Source organism: Aspergillus sclerotioniger (assembly GCF_003184525.1).
Source record: "Aspergillus sclerotioniger CBS 115572 chromosome Unknown BO94scaffold_4, whole genome shotgun sequence".
Classification (NCBI taxonomy): Eukaryota; Fungi; Ascomycota; class Eurotiomycetes; order Eurotiales; family Aspergillaceae; genus Aspergillus; species Aspergillus sclerotioniger.
Window position 1 is genome coordinate 825,125 of NW_020290994.1, and position 25,125 is coordinate 850,249.

At 54.2% G+C, this 25,125-nt stretch overlaps 11 protein-coding genes across 11 annotated transcripts; 9 read left to right on the forward strand and 2 right to left on the reverse strand.

The window, feature by feature from the left end:
* Positions 1–67: 67 nt before the first annotated feature.
* On the forward strand, positions 68–1,350 carry BO94DRAFT_572212 (esterase/lipase family protein). The gene is made up of 4 exons (XM_025614909.1): positions 68–388; positions 447–486; positions 548–564; positions 616–1,350. The coding sequence occupies exons 1-4, from the start codon at positions 149–151 to the stop codon at positions 862–864; spliced, it is 546 nt and encodes a 181-aa protein (XP_025471409.1). The 5' UTR covers positions 68–148; the 3' UTR covers positions 865–1,350.
* Positions 1,351–1,554: 204 nt separating this feature from the next.
* BO94DRAFT_582037 (putative C6 transcription factor) lies at positions 1,555–3,696 on the forward strand (the record flags this gene model as incomplete). Its single annotated transcript, XM_025615451.1, has 4 exons — positions 1,555–2,470; positions 2,519–2,933; positions 2,984–3,260; positions 3,310–3,696. 4 exons carry the CDS (start codon positions 1,555–1,557, stop codon positions 3,694–3,696), a joined length of 1,995 nt encoding a protein of 664 aa, XP_025471410.1.
* A 465-nt stretch (positions 3,697–4,161) lies between these two features.
* Positions 4,162–5,226, forward strand: BO94DRAFT_582038 (GFA family protein; the record flags this gene model as incomplete). The annotated part of the gene is made up of 5 exons (XM_025615452.1): positions 4,162–4,380; positions 4,442–4,519; positions 4,576–4,622; positions 4,669–4,846; positions 4,906–5,226. 5 exons carry the CDS (start codon positions 4,162–4,164, stop codon positions 5,224–5,226), a joined length of 843 nt encoding a protein of 280 aa, XP_025471411.1.
* A 42-nt stretch (positions 5,227–5,268) lies between these two features.
* On the forward strand, positions 5,269–7,761 carry BO94DRAFT_280664 (putative 5'-nucleotidase). The gene is made up of 4 exons (XM_025606624.1): positions 5,269–5,588; positions 5,660–5,870; positions 5,931–6,124; positions 6,173–7,761. Exons 1-4 carry the CDS (start codon positions 5,485–5,487, stop codon positions 7,650–7,652), a joined length of 1,989 nt encoding a protein of 662 aa, XP_025471412.1. The 5' UTR covers positions 5,269–5,484; the 3' UTR covers positions 7,653–7,761.
* Positions 7,762–8,386: 625 nt separating this feature from the next.
* On the forward strand, positions 8,387–10,109 carry BO94DRAFT_280647 (FAD binding domain protein). Its single transcript, XM_025606623.1, has one exon. It carries the CDS (start codon positions 8,470–8,472, stop codon positions 9,994–9,996), a length of 1,527 nt encoding a protein of 508 aa, XP_025471413.1. The 5' UTR covers positions 8,387–8,469; the 3' UTR covers positions 9,997–10,109.
* Positions 10,110–10,506: 397 nt separating this feature from the next.
* BO94DRAFT_457116 (flavin-containing monooxygenase) lies at positions 10,507–12,108 on the reverse strand (the record flags this gene model as incomplete). Its single annotated transcript, XM_025607730.1, has 2 exons — positions 10,507–11,772; positions 11,821–12,108. 2 exons carry the CDS (start codon positions 12,106–12,108, stop codon positions 10,507–10,509), a joined length of 1,554 nt encoding a protein of 517 aa, XP_025471414.1.
* Positions 12,109–13,489: 1,381 nt separating this feature from the next.
* On the forward strand, positions 13,490–15,462 carry BO94DRAFT_582042 (uncharacterized protein; the record flags this gene model as incomplete). The annotated part of the gene is made up of 3 exons (XM_025615453.1): positions 13,490–13,815; positions 13,871–14,198; positions 14,248–15,462. The coding sequence occupies 3 exons, from the start codon at positions 13,490–13,492 to the stop codon at positions 15,460–15,462; spliced, it is 1,869 nt and encodes a 622-aa protein (XP_025471415.1).
* Positions 15,463–16,202: 740 nt separating this feature from the next.
* On the forward strand, positions 16,203–18,102 carry BO94DRAFT_509263 (carboxylesterase/lipase family protein; the record flags this gene model as incomplete). The annotated part of the gene is made up of 1 exon (XM_025609693.1): positions 16,203–18,102. One exon carries the CDS (start codon positions 16,203–16,205, stop codon positions 17,877–17,879), a length of 1,677 nt encoding a protein of 558 aa, XP_025471416.1. The 3' UTR covers positions 17,880–18,102.
* Positions 18,103–19,405: 1,303 nt separating this feature from the next.
* BO94DRAFT_457694 (VIT and vWA domain-containing protein) lies at positions 19,406–21,397 on the reverse strand (the record flags this gene model as incomplete). The annotated part of the gene is made up of 1 exon (XM_025607758.1): positions 19,406–21,397. A coding segment is annotated over one exon (1,992 nt), but the record flags the coding sequence as incomplete, so codon positions are not given.
* A 367-nt stretch (positions 21,398–21,764) lies between these two features.
* On the forward strand, positions 21,765–23,146 carry BO94DRAFT_610122 (purine and uridine phosphorylase; the record flags this gene model as incomplete). Its single annotated transcript, XM_025616603.1, has 2 exons — positions 21,765–22,408; positions 22,458–23,146. Exons 1-2 carry the CDS (start codon positions 22,039–22,041, stop codon positions 23,144–23,146), a joined length of 1,059 nt encoding a protein of 352 aa, XP_025471418.1. The 5' UTR covers positions 21,765–22,038.
* Positions 23,147–23,609: 463 nt separating this feature from the next.
* On the forward strand, positions 23,610–24,923 carry BO94DRAFT_531596 (alpha/beta-hydrolase). Its single transcript, XM_025610935.1, has one exon. It carries the CDS (start codon positions 23,624–23,626, stop codon positions 24,833–24,835), a length of 1,212 nt encoding a protein of 403 aa, XP_025471419.1. The 5' UTR covers positions 23,610–23,623; the 3' UTR covers positions 24,836–24,923.
* The last annotated feature ends 202 nt before the right edge of the window (positions 24,924–25,125 follow it).

Sequence of the window (25,125 nt, forward strand, 5' to 3'; positions counted from 1 at the left end):
GCGTCCTACAGTACTAGCGATTAGTGTCACTAACGTCGGACTGACAGCCATATATTCTCCGGCGGAAGGAAAGGAGCCCATCGCAGAGTAAGGTCAACACTCTAATAGACAGGTTCTGTCGAACTGACCGCTCTGACCTCTTAGCATCATGTTTATACACGGTTTGCAAGGCCACCCTCAGCTAACCTGGAGTACGAAGATTCGCAAGCCAGGTGTCAAGCCCGTCTTTTGGCCACGGGACCTTTTACAAGAAGACGCCCCAGAGTGTCGAGTCATGACATTCGGTTATGACTCTTCAGTGGCCGGATGGGGAACGTGCAATTGGGGGACTATTGTGCAGTATGCAAGGGACCTTAGGTTTGCCCTTGACAGACAGAGGGCGACGTGTGTTAGTATACCCCAACACAACTTGTAGGGACATAACCACGACGACTAACATACCCCAGCCGAATCGGCTATTGTTCTTCGTCGCCCACTCAATGGGAGGTAAGAAGGATGTCGATGCTCCTTGTTTCAACTGTGGCTAATCTAGGACAATGGCGTGCAGGTCTTATCACGACGACCGTAAGCTTCCCTTCCCCCCAAACTTCCCGAGACGAAGCTCATTTGTGGTAGCTGTTGAAGGATTGGCAAATTGGGGGCCATACTAGCGAGTTGAAAAACTCTGTCAAGGGTTTTTTATTCCTCGGTATACCTCACTGTGGGAGTAAGCATGCAGCATGGGCCCTCCGGGTCTCTGGATTTTTCAAGCTAGGGGCTGTGGCGGGCATCGCCACTAATCTTAAAAACCTCCGGGCACTGTATCCCCATACACAGGAGCAGCAGGACCTCCTGCAGGAATTTCAAGAGAAGTGGAAGATATAGAAGTTTCGTGTTAAAACGTTTCAAGAAGACTGAGAATATTGTATTCTTGGGAAGATTGTTCCGGATCAGTCCTTATCCCTGGGCCGAGCCGAGGAGCAGGCGGAACATCTTAATGCCGATTATACCGGCATGGTTTACTTCTCTTCTAGAGAAGACCCTAGATACTGCCAGGTATGGGATATAATTAGCCCCTGGTTAGTAAGTCTCAGAGAAATAAACAGATTCGGGGAGACAATGATTGAAAGCTCCTTTGAGGGTGGTGACTCAGAGATCAAGCACTAGGGCTGACGACATGCAATTGGGTATGAGAGCGTGATGACGGGTCTGCTTTGGGATGTTTTGGGAGAATGTTAGTTCGACTTGGGGAGTACTTATGGGACGTCTGTGATATGAATCCGATGGATACTTTGTCTCCAGAGAAGCCCCGTCGAACGGTCTCTCTATCCGGCTTAGCGTAGAACGGAGCCTCCAACCACCGGAGGATAGTTAGTCAATCCCCGAGGGGCTTTTCCTGCCACTGCAATTTACTGCAATGACTTGCATTTAAATCCTCCGCCCGCCTTCCCGTCGCTCCTCCGAGCTTCAACTCATCGCCATGTTCTTCTTCAGGCCCGTTGCTTGAATGCAGCCCAACTCCCCCATCTCTCTCCCTGCCTCTTTTCCCCTCCCGGGTCTAGCGGTGTCATCACCATGACTTCCACACGACGAAATGCCCAGCCTCTTCCTTGTGAACCTTGTCGCAAGGCCAAGGTCCGCTGCGACAACACCATCCCGCAATGCCAGAACTGTACGCGTCGTGGCAAGGGGGACAATTGTGTCTATCTCTCGGCCCCAGTTACTCGGACGTGGTACTCAGACAATGCCCCCTCGCCCACCGCATCTCCCCGTCCCCAACCCCGCCCGGACTCGGCCCTTCAGAGTGGGCCTTCGCCCAGCGGCGATGAGAAGCTATCCGTCGATTTCACCAACAACTCGGCCGTTTTTAGCGACATTGGAGACCAATTCAAACGGTCCCTGGTCATCGATGCTCCCACGGCGGCTCGGCCCGATCCGAAGCAAATACAACTCGGAGCCCGACTGCTGGCGTTGTTGTTCGACAACTTCCCGCTCTACGAGCGACTGGCTGAGACGTCGGTCGAGGTGTGGCCAGAGGGATGCGTCCTGGGCCACCGTCTGATTAGCGGCATGTTTGAGGCTTTGGACGACTTGCACGGAGCGCTGACTTCAGATCCGAACAACACGAAGGACCTGCAGTCCAGCCTGCTTCGCTGGTCCCAGAAGATTTTCGACGACAGCTCCAAACCCCTCGCTGTTCACCCCGCCATGTCCCCGGAGGACTACATCCGCCGTATCTCCGGGAGGTGGGAGGGTATTGGACTGGTCTTTACCGTCGTGGGCCAAGGTGCCATGCTTGAACGCGACTGGAGATCGGTCCGTGCGAATGATGGAAGCGTACCAAGGGACCAGAAGTCTCTCGCGGCTCAAGCGATCAGTGGAAGCGATGCCTGCCTCCAGTTCTGCGATCTCTCCAGCGCGGTGAACGACTCCCTGGGTTGGTTGCTTTTTCAACACATTCACCTTCTGACCTTGGTCTCTGGCGAGAATGGTATGTGTCGATCAGTCATCGTGTGTACTCATGCTAATTAGTCGACAGATCCTCGAGCGTGGAGAAGGCTAGCCGATCTATCGACAACGGTCTTTACACTCAGTCACAACCCGCCCGAAGACAAACGCATCCCTTTCTTTTTGCTTGAATTGCGTAAGCGACTAATTGCAGGAGCATACAGCATCGACAAGCAGCTGGCAACATTCCTGGGACGGCCTCCTCAGATTAGCTGGCGCTACTACGATGTACAGTTCCCCCTGGACTTGAGCTACGATGAAATTTTGGCGGAGCCAAAGGTCCGCGAGGCGGCCATCAGCCAGCTTGATAAAACTGGCTGGAACACTCAAGGCATCGTTGGACAGGCGGCGTGGATGCGCATTGCCCTTCTCATTGGCTCTACAAGAGAACAGATCCTCGAGCTGTCTCTCAGTCGTCGTATTGAGGAGTTGCCACGCAAAGTCCAGTAAGTTGCCTCTTCCCACCTCCAGCCACCCAAGCTAATGTTCGTCACAGGGAGGTGTCGCAACAGTCTCACAAGACATGGAATGACCTACCAGGCTTCCTTCGCTGGCGTCCTGGTGACTCGGACTCGAATGACAGCAGTGTCCTTGTTCCGTTGTATCTCAACTTTCTCTACAATGACTTTCTCCTCTACCGTGTGCTTGTCCGACGGTCGCAATCCGGATCCGAGGGTCTAATCAGTGTGTCACAGAACATACTCGGCACGATTCTCGAGCTGATCGGCAAGGAGATCGGGTCGAGAACAGGTACCTACAATGTTGGATGGAATGTGCGTGTTGCAAATCCGGTGCCCCTTTCGAACGCTGACCCTTGTCTAGGCCTCTTCTTTTGGAATTCCGGCGGCCGGCGTCTTGGCAATCGAGCTGCTATGCCAGTCCGAGTCCCAGTCACAACTCCCTCCGAGCACCTTCCGGCGATCGGAGGTCATCCAGAAACTGACCGTCTTCGCTTCGCACCTGCAGTACGTTGTTCGTCCGCATGACGGGATGTATGACGTCTGCCAGCGGGCGCGAAAGGTCATCTCCAATATCCTGGATCGCATCCTGACGGTCAATCCTCCTCCTTTGCCTGCATCCCTGCCGGCCGATGTACTGGCGACCAATTGGTTGAATGGAGAGACGGTTGTCTTGGATGACGGGACCGACCTTTTCCGGTGGCTGGACGGCCACTACTCCGACGCCTCCCGACGGGGATCATGGGCTTGATGTTCGCGTACGGATAATGACTTACGACTGCCTTTGACGACAATAGATATCCCTGCGTCGGGCACCTCTCCAGGTATCATGATTGATGATATACCCCTGATTTGATGAAAATTGCACGATCTACCACGATTTTCTTTTTTTGATTTCGGCCATGAGATCCCTTCTATGCTCTTCCTCTTTCGTACTGCCATTCTGATCCCCTATGTTATCTTCTTCCACCATTATCTACGTGTGTGTACCTAATGCCATAATTGATGTTCTTGACTCGAGTCTTGCCACGGCTTCAGGTCCGGGGATGTAAGCAATTCGGGGAAGATAAGATACGAGGGGCTAAACTACTAGTTCTTACAGCCCGATAGATAGGCCACCTGTCAACAAACGTGATAAACCCCCAGCCATCCGATTTCCACCTTTCTCAGTTGTCATCCGCGTTGTCCTTCCGGTGGGCCGACCCCCAGCTACTCGATGGCTCCCCACAGATACCACGGCAACTGCCATTGCGGTTCAATCCGATTTGAACTCCGTTTACCCCAGCCCCTGGAGACGACTCATGCTTGTCAATGTGGTCTGTGTGCGAAAAAGGGGTACCTCTGGCTTTTCCCCGCCAGGGATGAGTTCGAAATCACGCGAGGGGGTGGGGAGATGACCAGGTACTGCGCCCAGACCAGCCACGAAGAGCACTTTGTAAGACTACCAGTTCCGGTTCCCATCCCAGGCTGTTCAACGACTGAGCGAGGCGGTGCAGTTCTGTCCGACATGTGGTACGGGAATTCTAGTCAAGGGCCATGAGACTCCAACAGGGGGTGTTGGCATGGGCGTCAATGTAAGTGGAAGGGTTAAAGCAACAGACGTTGAACTTAAACTGAGTATTAAATGGAGGCGCGAGCGCTGCTTGAGACGAATCCATTCCAACTGAAGGTGGAAAGGTGGGTTTGAACTCACTGGCTGGACTGCTGAGACTAAGGATTGTAGAATGGGCCAGGCATCGCATGCCCCTTCGACATTCACAGGGCCTAAACCCGAGGCTGGGGGTGAAGGCTGGAAGGTCTACACGGGCGGCTGCCATTGCGGTGCCGTCGGGATAGCCGTCCGGACCAAGCCATTGCCCGAGATCGAAGTGAAGGAAGATAACTGCAGTATCTGCCAGCGGGTAAGCGATGAGTATTCTCGGGATCCTTCGCTGTTCGATTATCCCCACTAACTTCACAGAATGCTAATACATGCATGTATCCCAACCAAACCCAGGTCACCCTCCAAGGTGAAGAGAACTTGGTGGAATATCGATTTGGCCGGAGATTCACGGGGCATCGATTCTGTGGCGTGTGTGGTGTGCCGGTGGGCATGAAGCTGCACGGACCCCCGCAGTCGGTGGTGGATCGGCTCCCGGCAGCCAAGCAGGAGATGGTCCGGCAGAACCTGGCCATCATGCCACTCCGAGTGGGCATTCTTGACGGGGTCGAGTGGTCAGACCTGAAGGTTGAACGATCGGACGAGGGCACTGAGGGGTATGTAGTTGACCAGGGGCGATAGATAGTTGCTGGATCTACATTCTTGTTATGATGATTGCCTTCTTATCGAGTAGTAACTGACCCGTGGATCCCTCCTCTAATCGGATGCTCCTGATTGGCCCGTGAGTGGTGTCTGCCCGACCCTTGCATCAATCGTTCCCCCAGCCGCCCCTCTTCGTTTTCCGGGCAGCTCTCCTCTTCCCCCTCTTTCATTTCCCAGTTTCTCGTTCGGTCAGTTGTTATTCTTATTATTCTTATTACCATCATTACTCCCCAAGGCATGCCCTCTGTCGCAATCGACGGTCTATCCGTCACCCATGCCGCCAACCAAACAGGATCGCCGCACCTCCGTCTGATCCACTACAATGACGTGTACCACGTGGAGTACGTCTCGCCGACCGTCCCAATCCATTCATTCATTATTCCCCAGCCATCCGCGACTGACCATGCACCAGGGAAGGGTCCGCTGAACCCGTGGGCGGCGTAGCACGGTTCCAATCCGTCATCGACTACTATCGACGCGACTCCTCCTTCGCCGAACAACCCGATGTCCTGACCTTCTTCTCGGGCGATGCCTACAATCCCAGTTTGCAGAGTACGGTCACAAAAGGGCGGCACATGGTGCCGTTTTTGAATAAGGCGGGGACAGATGTGGCCTGTGTTGGGGTACGTGCCGGGGTGAACCAGGAGTTTGCCAGTGTGCTGTAGCTGACTGGACCTTGGCAGAACCACGATCTCGATTTCGGCGTCGCCCAGTTCCGCCATCTACGTACACAGTGTCGCTTTCCTTGGTTGCTGGCCAATGTCTTGGATCCGGCCTTGGGCAAGGATGTGCCCATTGGGAATTGTGAGAAGACGTTGATGCTGACGTCATCGAATGGGATAAAGGTGGGTGTCATCGGACTGGGTGAGAGGGAATGGTATGTTGGGTGTCTCCTTTTGCACTTGACCAGGCTGACGATGTGAAGGCTCGGAACCATCAATGCCCTCCCACCCAACCTCGTGTACAAGTCCGCCTACAAGACGGCCCTCGAGCTGGTCCCGCGCCTCCGCCAACAAGGCGCTGAACTGATCGTGGCCGTCACCCACCAACGCGAACCAAATGACTACAAGTTAGCCGAGAAGCTCCCATCGGGTATAATCGACATTATTCTCGGGGGACATGATCATTTTTATGCCCATGCTATAGTCAACGGAACGCATGTGCTCCGGTCAGGCACAGATTTCAAGCAGCTCAGCTATATCGAGGCACGGCGGAAAGTGGAAGGCTCAGGATGGGACTTCAATATTATACGCCGGGATATAGTCCGGTCGATCCCGGAGGACCCGGCAACGATGACAATGGTGGACCGGCTGACATCCAGCCTGAAAGCGAAGTTGGAGAAGCCGATTGGCTACACATCACTTGCATTGGATGGTCGTTTTTCGACCGTACGTCAGAAGGAGTCGAACCTGGGCAACTTTGCCTGTGATCTCATGCGGTTCTACTACGGTGCCGACTGCGCGATGATGGCGGGTGGCACCATCCGTGGCGATCAGATATACCCACCGGGGATCCTGCGCCTCAAAGACATCCTCAACTGCTTCCCATTTGAAGATCCGGTCGTCTTGATCCGACTGAAAGGCCGGGCGCTTTTTGATGCCCTGGAAAATGGTGTGAGCCAGCTTCCCGCACTTGAGGGACGGTTTCCGCAGGTGTCAAACATCACTTACAGCTACAACCCATCGGCGCCTTCGGGTTCCCGCGTCAAGTGGGCCAAGATCGGTGGGGAGCCTATTGATTACAATCGGCAGTACACCTTGGCAACCAGGGGATATATGGCACGCGGGAAGGACGGGTTCGCATCCCTACTGGTTGAGTCAGAGGGCGGCGAGGTCGGAGAAATCGTGGATGAAGAGAGCGGTATTCTGATCAGCACTCTTCTCCGCCAGTACTTTCTGAGTTTGAGGGTCTTGGGGAAATGGCGGCGGTGGGGTCCAAGCATGACGCGACACTGGAGCACGGTGCATGACAACCTCCACTGCAATGGATGGCTGAAGCCGCCGTCATCTGAAGGCTCACCAGTGTCAGAAAAGGTGCCCTATAGGCCACCTCTGCCACGCTCGAAGCAGTACTTCTATGGGCGCTTTTCTGAAATTCCTACCATCGACGGCGGAGGGGTGGGCGTGGATCGGGAGAACGAGTCGATGGACTCTGACTCGGACACCGACCCCGACATCTTGACCTCTCCTCAGCCAACCACCAACTACGTCACCTTGCCGGCGCGGTCGGTCACGGAGGAGGAACGCCGTCTCCGCCTGGCGCGGAAAGCCACGCGGACGTGGATGCACCGGGCTGGGTTACAGCCGTCGGCCATCAACGACACCGACGAGGTGGGGGAGTTCACGCCAACGTGGACGCCGGGGATTTCGCCTCGCTTAGAGGGGCGAATCGTGATTGAGACATGAGATATTCTAACGATGAATGTGCGTCTGGTTGTACATGACTTACGATTTACGATGCTTGACAGTTAGAGATAGACATGCAGTTTGGCTTTCCCTTGGCTCTTCATTACATTGGTCCGGCTTTATCCCAAGAAAATCCTCCCGTCGCCGGGCATACATAGCCCAACCCGCAGGTTCTTCAACCTGAGACCTGAGCCAGCTCCGGTCTATCCCCGAAACACATGGACATGATGGCCGGGGGATACCTTGCGCCCTTGACCCCTCCTACACTCTCCACCATGCTCCTAATGCGCTTGTTGTCGTTCTGGGAGAAGGGAACTTCGAGTGCGCCCGCATGTGCCCGGGATGCGAATAATGTCTGCGTCGGTCAGCACACCAACCACACCATTACCCAGCGCAAGCCAGTCACTCATGCCGCCAAAGCCGAAGGTGGGGACGGGGGTGGTGCCGATGGATCGGGGGGGGAGGCATGTTGATAGGTACTCTGTGGATGATTGTGAATGGATCTTGTGAGGACGTAATGGATGTATGCCTTTTGGTTTCAACTTTACGGGGTCGTCCTGTGCTGGCGATGAGACTTACCATGTAGCTAGCTGATGTAGCTATTGAGGCCGTTGGGGCTTAAGTCCTATCTCCGACGAGGCCGATATCAGGCAGCTCAATAAAGCCGACGGTCCTCATATGATTCGGGCCCAATGAGATCATCCTCGCCCCAGGCAACCACCCCGGATTCTTCTCCGTCTTCTCTCTTTCCCCCCTCTCTCTTTATTTCTCTCTTTCTCCCAATTTCCCCCACTTCACCACTATAATTATCATCATCATGACCACCCACTCCGACCGTATCACCCCCCTCTGCTCTCAAATCGCCCATTTCCACCACACCCGCACGCCCTTTCGCATCTATCACGGAACCACCAACTCCACCCGCCATTCCGGCTTCACCTCCGCCAACTCCCTCAACACCGCCCACCTCAGTCATGTCCTCGCCGTCAATCCCTCCACCAAGACCATCCAGGTCGAACCCAACGTCCCCATGGACGCTCTCCTGACCGCCACTCTCGCCCACAACCTCGTCCCCCTCGTCGTCATGGAATTTCCCGGAATCACTGCAGGCGGTGGCTTCTCGGGCACCTCCGGCGAGAGCAGCTCTTTTCGACACGGCTTCTTCGATGCCACCGTCACTCAGATCGAGATTATCCTAGGCAATGGCGAGTTTCGCACGGCCTCGCGCATCGAGAACGCCAAATTATTCCATGCCGCGGCCTCTGCCTTTGGCACCATGGGCGTCATCACTATGCTCGAGATCCAATGTCGCGATGCGAAACCGTTTGTCGAACTGTCCTATCTGCCGGCGCGGACCATTCCCGACGCCCTGCAGATCTTCCACGAGAAGACCCACGACCCGGACGTTGACTATCTAGACGGAATCGTCTTTTCCAAAGACCATGTGGTTGTGTGCGCAGGGAAGCTGAGCGATGGCAACACCCCGCACAACCACCATCATAACATCCAACACTTCACCCGCCCCCAGGACCCCTGGTTCTACCTTCACGCTCAACGTTCCGGGCAGATATCTCCCCCGGCCAACCCAACAACAGACCTCATCCCCCTACCCGACTACCTCTTCCGCTACGACCGCGGCGCCTTCTGGACCGGCCGCTACGCCTACAATTACTTCCTAACCCCCTTCAACCGCATCACCCGCTACCTCCTCGATTACTTCATGCATACGCGCGTCATGTACCACGCGCTCCACGCCAGCGGCCACGCCAACCAATACATCATCCAAGACGTCGCAGTTCCGTACTCCACCGCACACGAATTCCTCACCTGGCTCGACAACCCCGACAACTTTGGCGCATACCCCATCTGGCTCTGTCCCTTGAAAGTCTCCGGCGACAAAAGCACAAGCAACCCGGAGATCATAGGCCGAGGGAAACTCTCCCCTGGACAGGACGACGATCCCTACCTCCTCAACTTCGGCCTCTGGGCGCCCTCCCTCCATCGAGGCCCAGCATTCATCGACCAAAACCGACGTCTAGAGCAAAAGGTCCGTGCCCTGGGCGGCAAGAAATGGCTATATGCGTGCGCATATTACACCGAGCCCGAGTTCTGGGACATCTACGATAAACGCCGGTATGATGCCCTGCGGGAAAAATACCACGCTGGCTACTTGGGGGATTTGTATCAAAAGGTCCGGGTTGATTTGGACCCAGCAAGTACAGACCAGGGACTGGGCTGGGGACCGTGGCTCGGACAGCTCGCTTGGGATATTTGGCCTGTGAGTGGCTTGTACGGGGTATATCGGGCTTGGAGGGGAGGTGATTATCTTTTGAAACGGAAGTAGTAGTTGTCTTGGTTATTGATAGATTTGTTAGATCCACCATTACTGGTAAGTGTGTCCGTAATATATGTACTACTACCACTACTATATATACTATACATTATTACAATACATCCTATACCTACACAGTATTGTTTCAACCCAACCCCAAGGATTCTGATATCTGGCCATCTTATCCTATCCTATCCCGGCCCACCAGATGAGGTCTCTCCCGTAGAACCAGTAATGTAGAACGAGCCTACATCTGGATAAATAGATAGCTTGGGCGGTGTATGTTAAATGATTAGTACTAGATACAAAAAGAGAGGATTAGGAGAATAGCGAGAATGTGAAAAGTATATGGTAGTACTACGTAATCGAAATCTATATCTATCATATATTGAGTTTATGTTGTGTTATGTAGTAGGTACTAGTACTATGGCTCATCAGGTCATCATCTCATCTTATCTATCCAGGATTCATCGTCGAGATGTTCGAGGAAGAGAAACAGGGAAGGAAGTAGGAAGGGGTATGTTAATGCTGATTGCGCAATTCCTTCCGGAAACTTTCTTCCTGCTTGACCACCTCCAATGGCAATGTCCATCCCACTCCGAAGAGTACGAATGGGGCCCACTTCCATCGGAAGGGGTTTACCAGGATACAAAACACGAACCAGTAGAGTAGTTCGGTGTAGGTGAAAAAGTCAAATGCTCCGGTTGGGGAGAGTCGCTTCATGAAGCGGGTGAAGTCGATCCAGGTCTTCATGCGACCTTCTGTTGGTCGAGAGAGTGGGTCCGTGAGGAACATTAGCAGGAACCGAGTGTAGATTCCGATGTGCATGTTGCCGACGGTGCCGATGGCGTTGACGTATGTGCTGTTGTTGGCGCAGATGCTGGTGTATTTGGGTGGGAAGACTTGGAGGTACCAGCTGGGTGGGGAGTAGGGCTCCTCGAAGGCGTCGTCGGGGAGGAAGGATAGTGAGGGTCGTTTGAAGCCCGTGGCCATGATGATTACCTCGCCTGGAACGGTGGATTCGTGACCGGGACCGCCCTTGGGCACGCCGTTGCCTCGGAAGTTGAAGCGCACTCCTTCCTCGTTGAGAGAGACGATGTCGCCGCGCAGCCAGCGGGCTTTGCCGTCGCGGATTTGTTCGAAGAGTTCAGAGTTGGCCATGGGGGTTTGGGTGAATAGACCGCCGGAGGGGGCAATGTCGGACAGATCGCGGTAGAAGAATTTCCGGAGCAGCGACTCTGGGATCCATGAGAGAGAGGTTTCTTGGCCGAGGATGTTCATCGCTAGGAGGGACTGTACGAATACGTTCCGAGGAATGATCCATTTGTCAGACCGCGAGAGGACATCGATTTCAGCAGCCTTGGATTTGACAGCAAATTCGAGGGCCTCGATGGCACTGGCTCCTCCGCCAATGATAAGGACCTTCTTGCCCTCGACGTCTTTTCCGTCGAGCTCCGAAGAGTGGTAGATGGAGCCTTTGAATCGTTCCTGGTCTGGGAGAGTAGGCATCTTGGGGTCTCCACAAACACCGACAGACGCGACAATGCCGTCGAAGCGGCCATATTTGTCCTCGTCGTTGTTGATGATCCATCGGCCGTTCTTGGTGCGCTTCACGGAGGTAACCGGGGTGTTGAACGTAGTGTGTTTCTGCAGACCATATCGCTTCCAAAGGTCGACAATCTGTTCCTTGATCTCGCCTTGACTAGGATAGGCAGTGTCGTACTGTACGGAAGGGTGAAATCGGTACATGATGCTGTGGATCTGCAGGGAGGAGGTCGAGTTGACTCGCTGTTTCATATTAGCAAATGCGGAAAGAGTTTAAGATGATCAACTCACACTCCAGATCCCTCCCAACCCTTTGTCCTTGGGTCGTGCTTCGAAGATCTCCACTTCGAAGCCATGACCAACGCAATGAGCAGCGGCGGACACTCCGGTCAGACCGGCTCCAATCACGGCCACTCGCTTTTGTGGCATGCCATTGGCAACCGAGGAGGGCTTGGGCGGGTTAGGGGCAAAAAGCCAGTTGATGAGGTTCTGAAAAAGCATATAACAAATGGTGAAGCTCTGGAGGAGGGGGTTTCGGACAAAGGCCGACAGGGAGAAGGCGGATTCTGATTCCGCCATGGTGGCGTTGCGAGGGGCAATTGATTGAGAGTATGTACTGTAGGGCCGCAATGTTTGAATGACTAGGTTTTTTTCTATAGGAGACAAAAGATGGAGAGTTTGGGGAGCAAGAAACAGGAACGGGGGCCTTTTCTAGAGCAGGGGAAACCGGACGAGAACGATGATGAGGATGATGATGCCGATGACGTAGGTGTGGACCGGCATGTGAAGGCGGGTCAATCTCCAATGCCATGTTTACTTCATGATGCCCTGGCTGCATGAACAGGCATCATGACCGGCCATCCTAATCATCTCATTCCCGAGGTTCCCCTATCCTGCCTTGGTGCTGTTGGTTACTGTATGTAGTATGGATAAGCTTCCGATGTTGCACGACTCCGACGGGGTCACTGCTTGCTCGTGAGTCCAGACAAGCCGGGATCTGTAGGCCGCTCGTAAGATTCCTAAATAGGGATTTGGACAACACTGAGTAACCGTGGGTGGTGTTCAACGTCTGCGATTAATTTCCGTCATGTCTTTCGACACAACCCAGCAACAGTGTTGCAAAAGCTGCCCTGCGCGCTGTGTCACGTGATACACCTGGATGTATCCGAAGCGCCATGTCCAGTCGGAGGAGGCCATGCATACCATCATTGCAGTCGATGCATGTCATAATAAACCTCAATCCGGCGTCTGGTTAACTTCTGTCACTGGCTTGAATTGATGCTTGTTGCACAGCATCGCGTCTTCGATCACCTGGAGTTGTATCACCGAGCGGAGTCGCCGTCCATTGTAGACCCATCGTTCAGGCTCTGGAAAGGCCCAGACTTCAGCACTAGCTCTTAACCAAATCAAATATTGAATTCAAGACGAGTAGTCTGTTCTGTATCCCGCAGTGATGAACTGCGGGGCAGATGAAGGTGGATAGCTCATTCGAAGAAACACCTTCCTCTGTTGCGAGCAGCTGCTCAACGCTTTCTCACTAGTGACTAAGAGAATAGTTCAGGATAGTTCAGGATAATTCAGGATAGTCCAGGATCATCCAGGATAATCTATCACTGAGCGGCATTCCTCAGAAGCGTAGGTGGGAGAGATGATGAAGAAGAAGAAGAAGAAGAAGGAAGGCGGCAAAGCAACCGATCCACGGGAACGCCCAATCGGGCCTAGCGGGCGGTCGGCAGCTGGAGCTCGAGACTTCGCCGGCTTCACTGCCATTCGAGCTCCTCTTGTTATTCCTCTGTTATTCATCCTCTCTCGACCTGCTGAACAGTGAACCCCTCCCTGTCAACCCCTCAGGGATTCTCATCAGCACCACATCATGTGCGACGTTCGTTGATCGCCTCGTCAACGCCAATCCATGACGGACCACATTCGCTAGTTCCCAACCACCCACACGACCTCCAACATGGCCACGCCCACTCTGGACCGCTTCCTCTCCAGCATCGCCGACCTGGTCAAGGCCCGCGATGGACCTCAGCTTCAGGACTTCCTGCAGCTCGAACCACCCTTGCCCGATATTTATCGACAAATGGTGGTGGAGTTGCGACAACATTATCCGACCGGGCCAAAAGAGGCGGACTTGTTGCGACGATGCGAAGCTCTCGTCCCCAAATCCAAGGGCGCATCATGGTCCGCTTTTCCGACTTTCATGAAGCTCTACTTTACCTTCCTGCGGGATGTCAACCTGGACAACCTGCTCGACACATACGATCTTCTCAAGGGGCTTCTGAAGTAGGTACCAGATGATATTCTTTTGGCACAACTGCTGATTCATCATCCCAACCAGTCAATGCGTACTGGCATTAGGTGACAGCCAAATGGGTGTGGTCGTTCTTCCTACCGTTCTATACCTTTCGAAGGTCCTCGCGAAGCTGGCCATGGGCTTGGACCGTCGCCCCGAACTGGTCGCCCACCTGAGACTGGAAGGCCGTTCAAATCAGGAAGAAACCACAGAGAAGGTGACCTTGGTGGAGAAATCGGCCAACGTCGTCCGGGAGGCATTTATCAAGTGCCTGACGGACCGAAGCGGGACACCAGGTATCCACGGAAAGCCAGAGGGCAAGAGAATCGGGATATACTTGATGGCAAACCTCTGTTTGAAGCTGCTTTTCCAGGTACGACATTGAAAATTACCCAAGACAATCAAATGGCTAACGTGGTCAGTGTGGTAAGCTTCGGAACGCTGAGCAGATGTTCGCCAGCATCAGCGCCCAGTCGCCCCCGTTAAAACACTTCCCAGCGTCTCAGCGAGTCACATATCTTTACTACCTCGGACGCTATTTGTTCTCCAACAACCTGTTCTACCCCGCGCAGATTGCCCTGCAAGCCTCTTACGACCAATGCCACCGACAAGCAACGAACCAAAAGCGGGTCATCCTTACATACCTCATCCCTTGCAACATCATCATGGGACGCTTCCCCTCATCACAACTACTGCAACGTCCCGAGGCCGAAGGTCTAGCGGACAAGTTCCTCCCGATCTGTCGGCTGATCGCTCGCGGGGATTACATCGCTTTCCGAGAACACCTCGCAATCGGCTCCCCCGAGACGGAATGGTTCGCACGAAATGGTATTCTTCTTCCCCTGCGCAACCGGTGTGAGATCCTCGTCTGGCGGTCCCTGGCACGAAAGGTTTTCATCCACGCCGGCTTCCACGGCGAGTCTTCTCACGGCCCAGCCCAACGCGGGCCACCCCCATATCTGTATCTCAACAAATTGGACGCCGCGGTTCGGTGGATCCAATCGCAGCATGCGCAGTCATCCCAAGGGCCGGTTGGCTTTTTCTCTCCCTACCCCGAAGTGGATTCCAAGGCCGGACAGAACCTGGTTGGATCGCAGATCGTTAACAAAGCCCCCGATTGGGATTTTGAGAGATTGAACGAGCTGGAAGCTCAAGAGGCGGTCGCTAGTCCTGGTCTGATCGCGAAATATGGAGACTACCTGGCCCCGGATGGATGTTTCGATGCCTTGGGACAATGGCAGCCCAACACCGCGCGAAATCTTGTCGACGGACAACCGTCGGCGGAATACCAGCAATATGAGCTCGACCCGTACGCAAGTCGAGCCGACGGTAGGCAGGAGGGTAAGCCAACACTAATGATGCGCGAGCTTGAGTCCATCCTTGCCTCTCTCCTCACCCAAGGTCTGATGCGCGGATTCCTGACCCATAAGAATCCCCGCCTGGCGATTCCGGGCGCACGAGTCCGTGGTGCGCTTCCTACTGGCTTTCCCAATGTCTCGCAGACCATCCTGGCTCGGGAGCGAGAAGATGAGAACGTTCCCGGCTGGGTCCAGCCGCCGGCCGTGGCAGCCATCCCGGCTGGCGGAGGTGGACGAGTCGTCAATCTGTCCGGAGCGAGACCCGTTGGAGTTCAATAATAATGGTGTTTTGGTCCCAAGCCGGTTATCCTCAACGGCTGTCTGTACATACATGCATACAATATACCTACCTAGCAACGAATGTCATGACACCAATGCATGAAAAAACCACACTACCTGGGATCCAATTTCGGTGAGGCATTTATCTTCCGGATTGAGGGGATAGGTAGCACCGACTTTATCGGGGGAAGCCTCTGCTTTGGGTAGGATCGACAGCGCATCTCGGGGTCGGCCCCGACTTCTCGGCGGTAGCCTAAGAGCCGAGGACCCGCTTGGGCGTCTTGGCAGTCGTTATTCCCGGTGCCACAACTCTGCAGGATTCTTCAGTCTGAAGGATCCAGGGCAGGTGGCGACTGGCGAGCGTTTAGCGCAGCGTGATTGGGGTACCTGCATTTAACCTTAATCAAGCTTGCAGGATCAGATTCAACGTCCAGCTCAGCATGATCCATCTTACTGTCAGTTCTCCTGCGTCAACCAGAACGCGCCTTCCAGGCGACAAGCTCATGTTTCGGTCCGACGGACACAGGTCGCGGGCCTCATACTTGGAATGACGACGCCCTCGGTGGAAGAAGCCTCGTCGGATGAAACCTCGGACAGTCGGACTTCCGGCCGCGAGCTTGCGTATGCTTTCGCATTCTGTCTCTATAAGAAGAGGCTCACCCCCCGGCCACTTGAGCCACTCCATCCCACACAGCTCCAATCCTCCAAATCCCTTCTCTCATCAGTTTCACCTCATTCCAATGCGCGCTGTTTCTACTCTTGCTGGCCTGGCAGCCGCTGCGCCGCTGGTCGCGTCTGCAAGCATTCGGACGAGATCGGCTGGCTCCGACCTCCCTATCGTCAACACCACCCTTGGAAATGTGCAGGGCACTTTTTCACCCTTCCGTGGCGGTGACACCGCCGTTGTCTACAGGGGTATCCCTTTTGCCGCTGCCCCGACTGGCGAAAACCGTTGGAAGGCGCCCCAGCCGGCCCAGGCCTGGGACGGTGTCCTCAATGCGACCGAGTTCGGTCCTCAGTGCGCCCAGTCGTACAGTAGCGCTGGCATCTTCAGTAGCGGCAAGGAGAGCACCAGCGAGGACTGCCTCTACCTCAACATCTGGACTCCCAACTACAACGATACCTCCGACCTCGCCTCCAAGAACCTGCCGGTCTACTTCTGGATCTATGGCGGTCGCTTCGAGGGTGGTTCGGGCGACGTCCCGACCTACGATGGCACCGGTCTCGCCGCCAAGGACATCGTCGTTGTGACCATCAACTACCGTCTGGGCCCCTTTGGCTTCCTGGCCCACCCCGAACTCTCCGCCGAATCTGGCCACAACAGCTCCGGCAACTACGGTATCCTGGACCAGCAGGCTGCCCTGCGCTGGGTTCACGAGAACATTGCCAACTTCGGCGGTAACGCCAGCCAGATCACCGTTGGCGGACAGTCCGCCGGCTCTGCCAGCGCTCTCGACAGCATGTGGAGTCCTCTGAACGAGGGCTTGGTCGCCGGTGTCATCTCCGAGAGCGGTGCTCGCGGTCCTCATGACCCCATGACCGGCAGTGCTGCCACCAGCCACCGCACCAAGGCCGCTGCGGAAGCCCAGGGCGTCGAGTTCCTCAAGGAAATGAACGTCTCCACCATCGCCGAACTGCGCACCCAGGTCTCCATGGAGACCCTGCTTAAATACGACTCGCTCAGTGACACCACCTTCGACAACACCCAGTTCGCCAACCTTTCTGCCTTCTTCATGGACCCGCCCATGTGGCGCCCCAACATCGACGGCTACGTGCTTCCCCACGACTACACCCAGGCTCTCGCTCTCAACGCCCACGCCGACGTGCCCATCCTCACCGGTAACAACAAGGACGAGTCCGGCGCCTCCACCGCCCCCGGTCTCACCGTCGCCACCTACCAGGAACTCTACAGCGAGGCGTTCCTGAACTTCTCTCAGGACTTCTTCAAGCTCTACCCCGGCGACACCACCGCCCAGGCCAACAACAACTCCAACGAGCTGTACCGCGACATGAGCCGCATCGGTACCTGGCAGTGGGCCCTGGACTGGACCGCCGGTGGTGCCAAGAGCCCCGTCTACACTTACTACTTCACCCGCTACCCGGCCGAGAACATCGCCGATGGCGCCTACCACGGCTCCGAACTCTGGTACACCTTCAACAACATCCCCTACTCCGACTACTCCAACGTCACCTGGGCCCCCTACGACTACAAGGTCGAGGAATACATGTCCAACTACTGGGCCAACTTCATCCGCACCGGCAACCCCAACGGCGACGGTCTTCCCGAGTGGTCTCCCAGCACCGAAACCAAGCAGACCATGTGGCTTGGTGACTCTTGGGGATCCGGTCCCATTTCGGACAGCGACGAGCGGGTCGAGTTCATCGAGAGCTGGTTCGCTACCATGCCGGAGTGGTAAGCTGTGCTGCCACTACCACCACCACCACCTTTCTCATCTTGACTGTACCGCCATCCATTCTAATCACCAGTCTGTACGGAGTACAATCTGTCAACATGCTACACCATGCCTGAGGCCTGTGTATAATAAATAGCCCCTTTCTTCCTTTCTCTACACTCATTTACCATAGAGCCATTACCTATTCCATTACTTTTATTCAAAATGAATATACTTTGTCTCAAATCCACTTATTTCCTATGTCCTTCATCACATATTATTCAGCCTCAAACCCTGACCTATTATACTACCACCCTACCATCCACAGCTCAATCCCATATGGAACTCTCGTACATAGGTAGTAGTCCAGTAGTATCTCCAATTTCAACCCAGACTAGTCACCGACATCTTACGAACAAAGCCTACAAGAAAAAATGACAATAGTATCTATCTTCCTTCCAAAGTTGGTTTCAAACCCATACCCCCACACCCACACACTATCTTTTGTTTTACCTTTCTCTTCGCCTCTCTCTTTCTTCCCTTTTTCCTCCTCCCTTCTCTCCTCCTTCTTTCACCCCGCTATTCTTCGTTCAAGTCTAGTCGAGCGGGTTATATGTAAACATTTTATTACTGCTGAATACGGTGCTGGTAGGGTTTGTCAGAGGGGATATTTTTGTTCTATGCTGGTTTTCAGATGGATGTCTCCATGGTGTACTTCGTAGAAAGGGGGATATGGTTAGGCTTAGGAGGTGTGTTCGGCTTACAAAAGATTGACGATCACTGCATAAATAACACTAGCATAAGAATGAAAAGCAAATACCGCCTGAATGACATCACTAAGTATCAATGGTGGCTGACTGTCGATCCTTTCTTGGTGATAATCTGGATACTTGCTAGTTAGCAAGCAATCCCTTTATCTTCTCCTGATGCTGTTGGAAAACAGCTGCCTTCTCGCCGTCCATGGCCGCTATTTTATTGCATACCCATGCCTCCGCTTTCTGACACACCAACTCCCACACGCTCTTGATCTCCGCAGCACGGTGCTCCATATATCCTATCGCTAAGAGTGTCGCAATCACGGCGGCATCGTCGCTCTGCGGGAAGTCTGCGGCCACCGCTTCGCCCGCATCTGCCCACCATTGCTTCAGCCGTGTCCGGATCGCGTCCTGTCCCAGACCCAAGAGGGAGAGCAACCCTGGCGACCATACCCAGCCACCATCAAAGTTTTGCCGATCAATCAAGGCATGAATGGTAGATAAGGATCGCTCGGGTTGGCTGGTCACGGTCTTCCACCGTTGTGCCTTGTGAAGATTGATAACCCCGCGGGAACGAGGGGGCTCGACGGCCTGCCTTCTGCGCCTTGAAGGGGAGATGTCGCTTCCGCCACTTCTGAAACCGACATAAGGTCGCCCGATTGGAGCAACGTACTTTTCGGCGCTTGGGCGAATGTCATGTCCTCCCCCTCTCCATGCCAATGAGCGACTTGGTAGTCTGTGGGCCACTACTGCAGTAGTGGTCTCGCATTCTCTGCCTCCAGCGGATGAGGCTGGACTGTCTTCTAGCGCCACGAAGGAGCAGTGGCACCCTGGTACTTGAAACTTCAGGCCGAGCCGCTGGCATTCACGAATGGCAATGGTCGATTTCATTGAGGGGGACCATGTCCTATATGACGTGTTTTTGCAGTCCGTAGCGCCGACAAGCCACCCATGCTCCTCCTCCAGCTCCCCTATTGCCCTTTTGGCTGCCAGCTGATGAATTGTTTTTCCTAATCCAACGTCTTCAATTGGGATTCGCAGTTGTAGCTGGCCGTGTTTCGAAGTGGCATGCAGAGTGAGAGACTTTGGAACGCGGGGAGACTGCAGGAGCAGATATACGGTGGCTCGTATAAAGGGATACAATGTAGGGAGCCTTTGAGGTGCTTGGATTGTAGCCGGGGTTCTAATGGACGGGATATGAGAGTCCCCAATGCCACTTATATCGCTCTCCGGCTCTTGGAAAGATTTGTCGAACAAGGATATTGTGCACGAAGATGTATCGTGGCTATTTTGTGATGCCGTCACCGGCACCTGATCAATTTTTGTTTCAGGTTCACAATCGACCATCTCAAATTCGTCCGCGCTGTTGGCATCATACTCGACATCAAGAGCGTAGTCGTAGATATGCGGACTCAGTGCTCCCTTCAACATGCGCACAACCGTACGATCTAGCTCGGCGGCAAGTATGGACTGAGCAAAGCCATCGCCTTCCCGTGCAATACCTTCAACCAAGGAGTGTGAGGCGTCGTGGCCGAGCCCAAGTGAGAAGAATCGCGCCGTATGGTCGGCGGCTGTGTTTCGGATAAAGTCAAACAGCGCCTGTTGTTCACTAATTTGGCCGTCTGTAAGCACGAGTACGTCCAGGTTCTGGTCGTCAAGGCGATTTCGCACCACGGCCTCCACAGCCTGAGTTAATTCGGTCCCCCCCATGTCAGCCGCCATCGAGTCGACGAGCGCCAGCGCTTCTGGCAATGTAGAGGCGTCAAAGGCCCTACTGCGTTTCCAAAGGAAGGAATAGTCGCTACCAAAGGAACAGATATTGAAAGGTATTCCTACGGGCAAGGACTTGAGGAAAACTCGGAGAGCCAACTGCAAGGTAGTGATATTAAAGGTCATGCTGCCACTCCGGTCAACGACAAATACCACTTCCGGAAGCGCAGCTGGGAGACCGAACTTCGGGACGAGCGTGGCCATCAATGCCCGTTGATCTGGTATTGTGGGGTGCAGTTCCAGTAATGCTCGTGGCATGTCTGTCTCATCCGCTTTGATGACCAGTACAAAGTCCTGGTCCAGCAGTGGGCTACCTTGCACTATATGCAGGGAAGCAGATGCATGATTATGATCAAAGCTGTTGGATGCTTCCGGAGTCGAGGATATACGCCCGAAGGCGACGTTGATGGGATGACTGGGGGATCGCACTTCGCGAATAACTGATGCCTTTTCCATCGCTATATCGACGGTGATAACGAGGCCCTGTCGCTCAACGTGTTTGGTGTGTAAGGATGGTGCCTCTCCTGCTGTCATTCCGTAGCGAGGCGCAATGGCGTTCGGCAGAGTATATCGGATTCCATCAGTCTGCGCATCTGATTTGAGATCCCGAACGAAGGTGATATCAACTGTCACGGTGGCGTAAGGCGCGACATTCCCCAGCCGCAGCTGAAAGACGTCTGTTTGCTGGCTGGACTGGTCTAGGATTGCCGCCGACCTGTCTTGGCTGACTGCGGTTTGATAATCTTCATTGGCCTGCTGTTTGGTCCTCACCTCACTGCATAAGAGTCGGTCGCCCACTTGGCACTGAAACGCCACGATGGTGACGCCATCGTAGAGGGGAAACCGATAGGAGACCTCTTTGATTGTCTCAGACGCGGGGTTAGTGAAGGTCTGTGTGACGGTGGTGCGAGAAGTGATGGACAGGAGCGTGGCGTGGACCTGGAGGGCCACCTGGGGTAGATATCGCCAGCTTCCCGACTCGGGAAGTAGATAGCAACATCCAAAATGGAAAGCCATGTGTTCGTTCTGAATCGATGGTTGGATGGAGAGCAGTCGAACTGGTTGGGCGACTCCTCGGGATTTATACCGCAGGCCAGTTCTGTCAGACACCGCTGATCGTCACGGTGACACTCGGGGAATTTTGGGTCCACTCACGGCCTGTCATCCAGTGGTACCTAGGCTAGTAATGACTCACTTTTATAAACAATACCAGGGTTCTCGCGATGACTCGTCAAGTGTGACTCATGGATTGGAGCACTTAACTGTGATGGGAAAGAAGAAAGTAAGAAAGGTGAGGATTAAAGGGAGGAAGCAAGGAAAGGAGAGAAGGAGGGAAGGAGAGAAGGAGAGGAGGGAAGGGACGAGCCCAGCCGGGTTCCCGTGCCTTGTCGCCTAATTGGCCTGAGGTCGTACTTGCCTTCAGGTTGCATCCATCGCTTGGCTTCTTTTGCCAACGGCAGGTGGTGACTGGCACCTTCCCTTCTCCCTAGCAGTTCTCATCGGCCCAATTCTTCATTTGTTCCTCCTGCCGGTGGCCTTCTTCCTCACCACATCATCATCAGCATCAGCATCAGCATCAATCTCTCAATCAGCTTTCCACACTCTTTCACTATCACACTCATTCATATTTCGCTTTTATTCATCTTAATTATCTCACCATGGCTCAAAACGCGTGGACTCACGATGATTACCGAGTAGGATGGCTATGTACTACGCCCATCGAGGTAAATGCTGCCCGGACCATGTTGGATGTAGAGCATGGGTCGCTACCAACCGATCAAGCGGACGATAACAGCTACATCCTTGGGGAAATTAACCGCCATACCGTGGTGATTGCGTATCCTGCGCTGTACGCTCAAACCAATGCTCCGCATGTTGTATCAAACATGCTCAGCGCCTTTCCACGTATCCGGTTCGGACTATCGGTTGGCATTTGTGGAGCGGCGCCTAGTGAACCGGATCTGGTGAATCCTCTTGAGGACATCAGACTTGGAGACGTTGTAGTTGCGGAGCCCGGCGAGAGCCATAGTAGGTCCATAACAGCCACCCCCTTCTTTCGGTGCTGACAGACAGCCAGACGGCGTATGCTACTATGACTCGGACCTATTGGAAACGCAGAACGTCTTTGAGACTAATTTTCGAGTGAGAAAACCTCCTGCCATCCTGCAGCGAGCTATGCGGAAGTTAAAATCAGACCATGTCCTCGGTAACAGCCAAATGGTGAACTATTACAACCAGGCAGTGACACAGCGGGCGGCTCAGCTGCCACTGCTAGCGCCGTATCAATTCCCAGGATGGAACTATGATCGGCTGTTTGAATGGGACTATGCCCATGCAACCACTGCAGGTAATAACGGCTGCGCGCAATGTGATCCAACCCGCTTGGTAGTGCGCGGTAATCGTAGATCCGTGGATCCAGTGGTGCACTACGGGCTTATAGCTTGTGGACAGACACCCTTACAATCGGGTGCGGTCAGGAATCGACTACGAAATAGTGCGGTGGAGCGCAACCTTGATCATGATATATACTGCTTTGACACTGAAGCGGCTGGTCTGGGAAACAAGTTTTCATGCGTTTTGATCCGAGGGATATGCGACTATTCCGATGGCCATCGGAACAAGATTTGGGAGCCTTACGCCGCCGTCACCGCTGCTGCCTACGCAAAAGACTTGCTTCGTGTAATCAGCCGGGAGGCTGTCGATCACACAATGCTCATGGCCAAGGCTCTTGAGGTGTGTAAGTTCAGAGAGATTTCATTTGACTGATGAGCTTTGCTAATTCTCAGATAGGTCTTCCGACCTTAGGAGGGTAGAGTGGCAGGAGGAAGTAAGTAGTGGTAGCGATAAACAGTCGGTGACTTGAGCACCAAGTGTATATATATTGATAGTAGTTAGCTTGGGACGGGCTGCATCTTGTATCTGTAGATACTTTGCACCATCAATTCTAGTTGTTTATGCCTGATAGTAACTATCTACTCGGTAGAGAGAGAGTGGGGACATGACCCGACGCCCCGCCTGAGGCCGCCAATAGGCGGCTCGGTCCGCCGGCGATTTGGACCGGATTGAGCTTGGCCATCCCCACCGGCATTCGCCGGCCAATCAGGAGGCCGTCGCCCTGCTTTCCGGAATGGGATGTCCTCTGCGAGACTTGACTTATTTAACTCGTCTTCCCTTCTTCTCCGGGAGTGATAATGGAGTGATACATACTCCCAAGATATCATTCCCAAGTCTCTGACTCTTCCCATGGCGCGCGCATTTGCAGAGAAAGACGCCATCCCCAACGACTGGCGGATTCGACAGCCGGGCTTGACCGTCTGGATTCTCGTCTCAGTTGTTCGCATCTTGCTGGTCGCATTCTTCTATAGCATCTACTATGCCCTACCCTCATTACGACAGAGCCCGACATGGACCTATCGCCAGGCATTTGCCACGCGGCTTACCAAGATTTCCATGACCATCATTCGCGAAGTCGGCTTCACGCAGTCACTGAGTCTCGAGTCTGGCGAGCTGGGCGACCGGTGGGTTATCATGAACCCCGCCTCTGCGGACTGCTACCGCGGTGCCTTTGCGAGCGACACCATCAAGCCCGAGAAAATCGGGGCGACGTGGTACCCTAATCCTCCGCCCAAGGCCTCGCCACGGTTGGTCGACGACGATGACAATGAAGACGAGGACGAGGACGACAACAAGAGCGTGGTGGCTCTGTCGTTCCATGGCAGCGCATTTCTGTGGCTGACCGGGCGACCCGACGACTCGGGGTTCACAGCCGACCTGCTGAACTCGGCGCTGGGCCCCGGCGCCCGGTCGCTATGGGTGCAGTACCGTCTCGCCGGTGGCGATCATCCAACCCCATATCCTGGTCCCATGCAAGACACCGTCACCGCCTATCTCTACCTCGTCCAGGAAATGGGCATCTCCCCCTCCCGCATCGTGCTCGTGGGCGACTCATCCGGCGCCACCATGGCCATGGCTCTTTTGCGCCATCTCGCCTCGTTCCAGAACCAAGCCGGTCACGAACTTGCCGACCTGCCCCCGCCCAGGGCATGTCTTTTGTTTTCGCCATCCGTCGAATACAGCTATGAAGGCGACTCTCAGGCTGTTAACGCTAATCGAAACCAACCCACCGACTATTGTGACGGACAGATGGCCGCATGGGGCGCGCGGGCTTTTGCTCCGCCGGAAACAGTGCAACTGGATGATCCGTATCTCTCGCCGTCGCTGCATCCGTTCGCGACACCGGTCCCTATTTTTGCCCAGGTCGGGGGCGCGGAGATGCTGTGTGACAGTGTAAAAGGATTCGCGGACGCGATGCGCGCTATTCCAGGTAATCGGGTCGAGTATCTCGAGAACCCGGGCTTGCCGCATGATATTTATATGATAGGACAGATTCTCGGATGGCCAGAGCAACAGATTGAGATGATTGATGCTGCGGCGGGGTTTGTTCGGAGAGTTTGAGTCTTTCAAGATATTGATATTTTATGTCTAGTTGCCTTTAATACTTGATTTTCAGCGCACACTACTACTACTACTTCATAGACATGGGATCTAATACTAACTGTTCTGTATTTGTTTATTCCGATACAGCCTCCCCTGTCTCGCTCCTATAATCTAGAGACTCAACACAACATCCAAACAACCATTTACCTCCCTATCCCTAGGTATACACCCAAACACTTACGTATCTCGTCTGAGTAGAATCCATGATAGAAAATGCCCATGATGATCCAGTCCCCCCTATTTGTTAT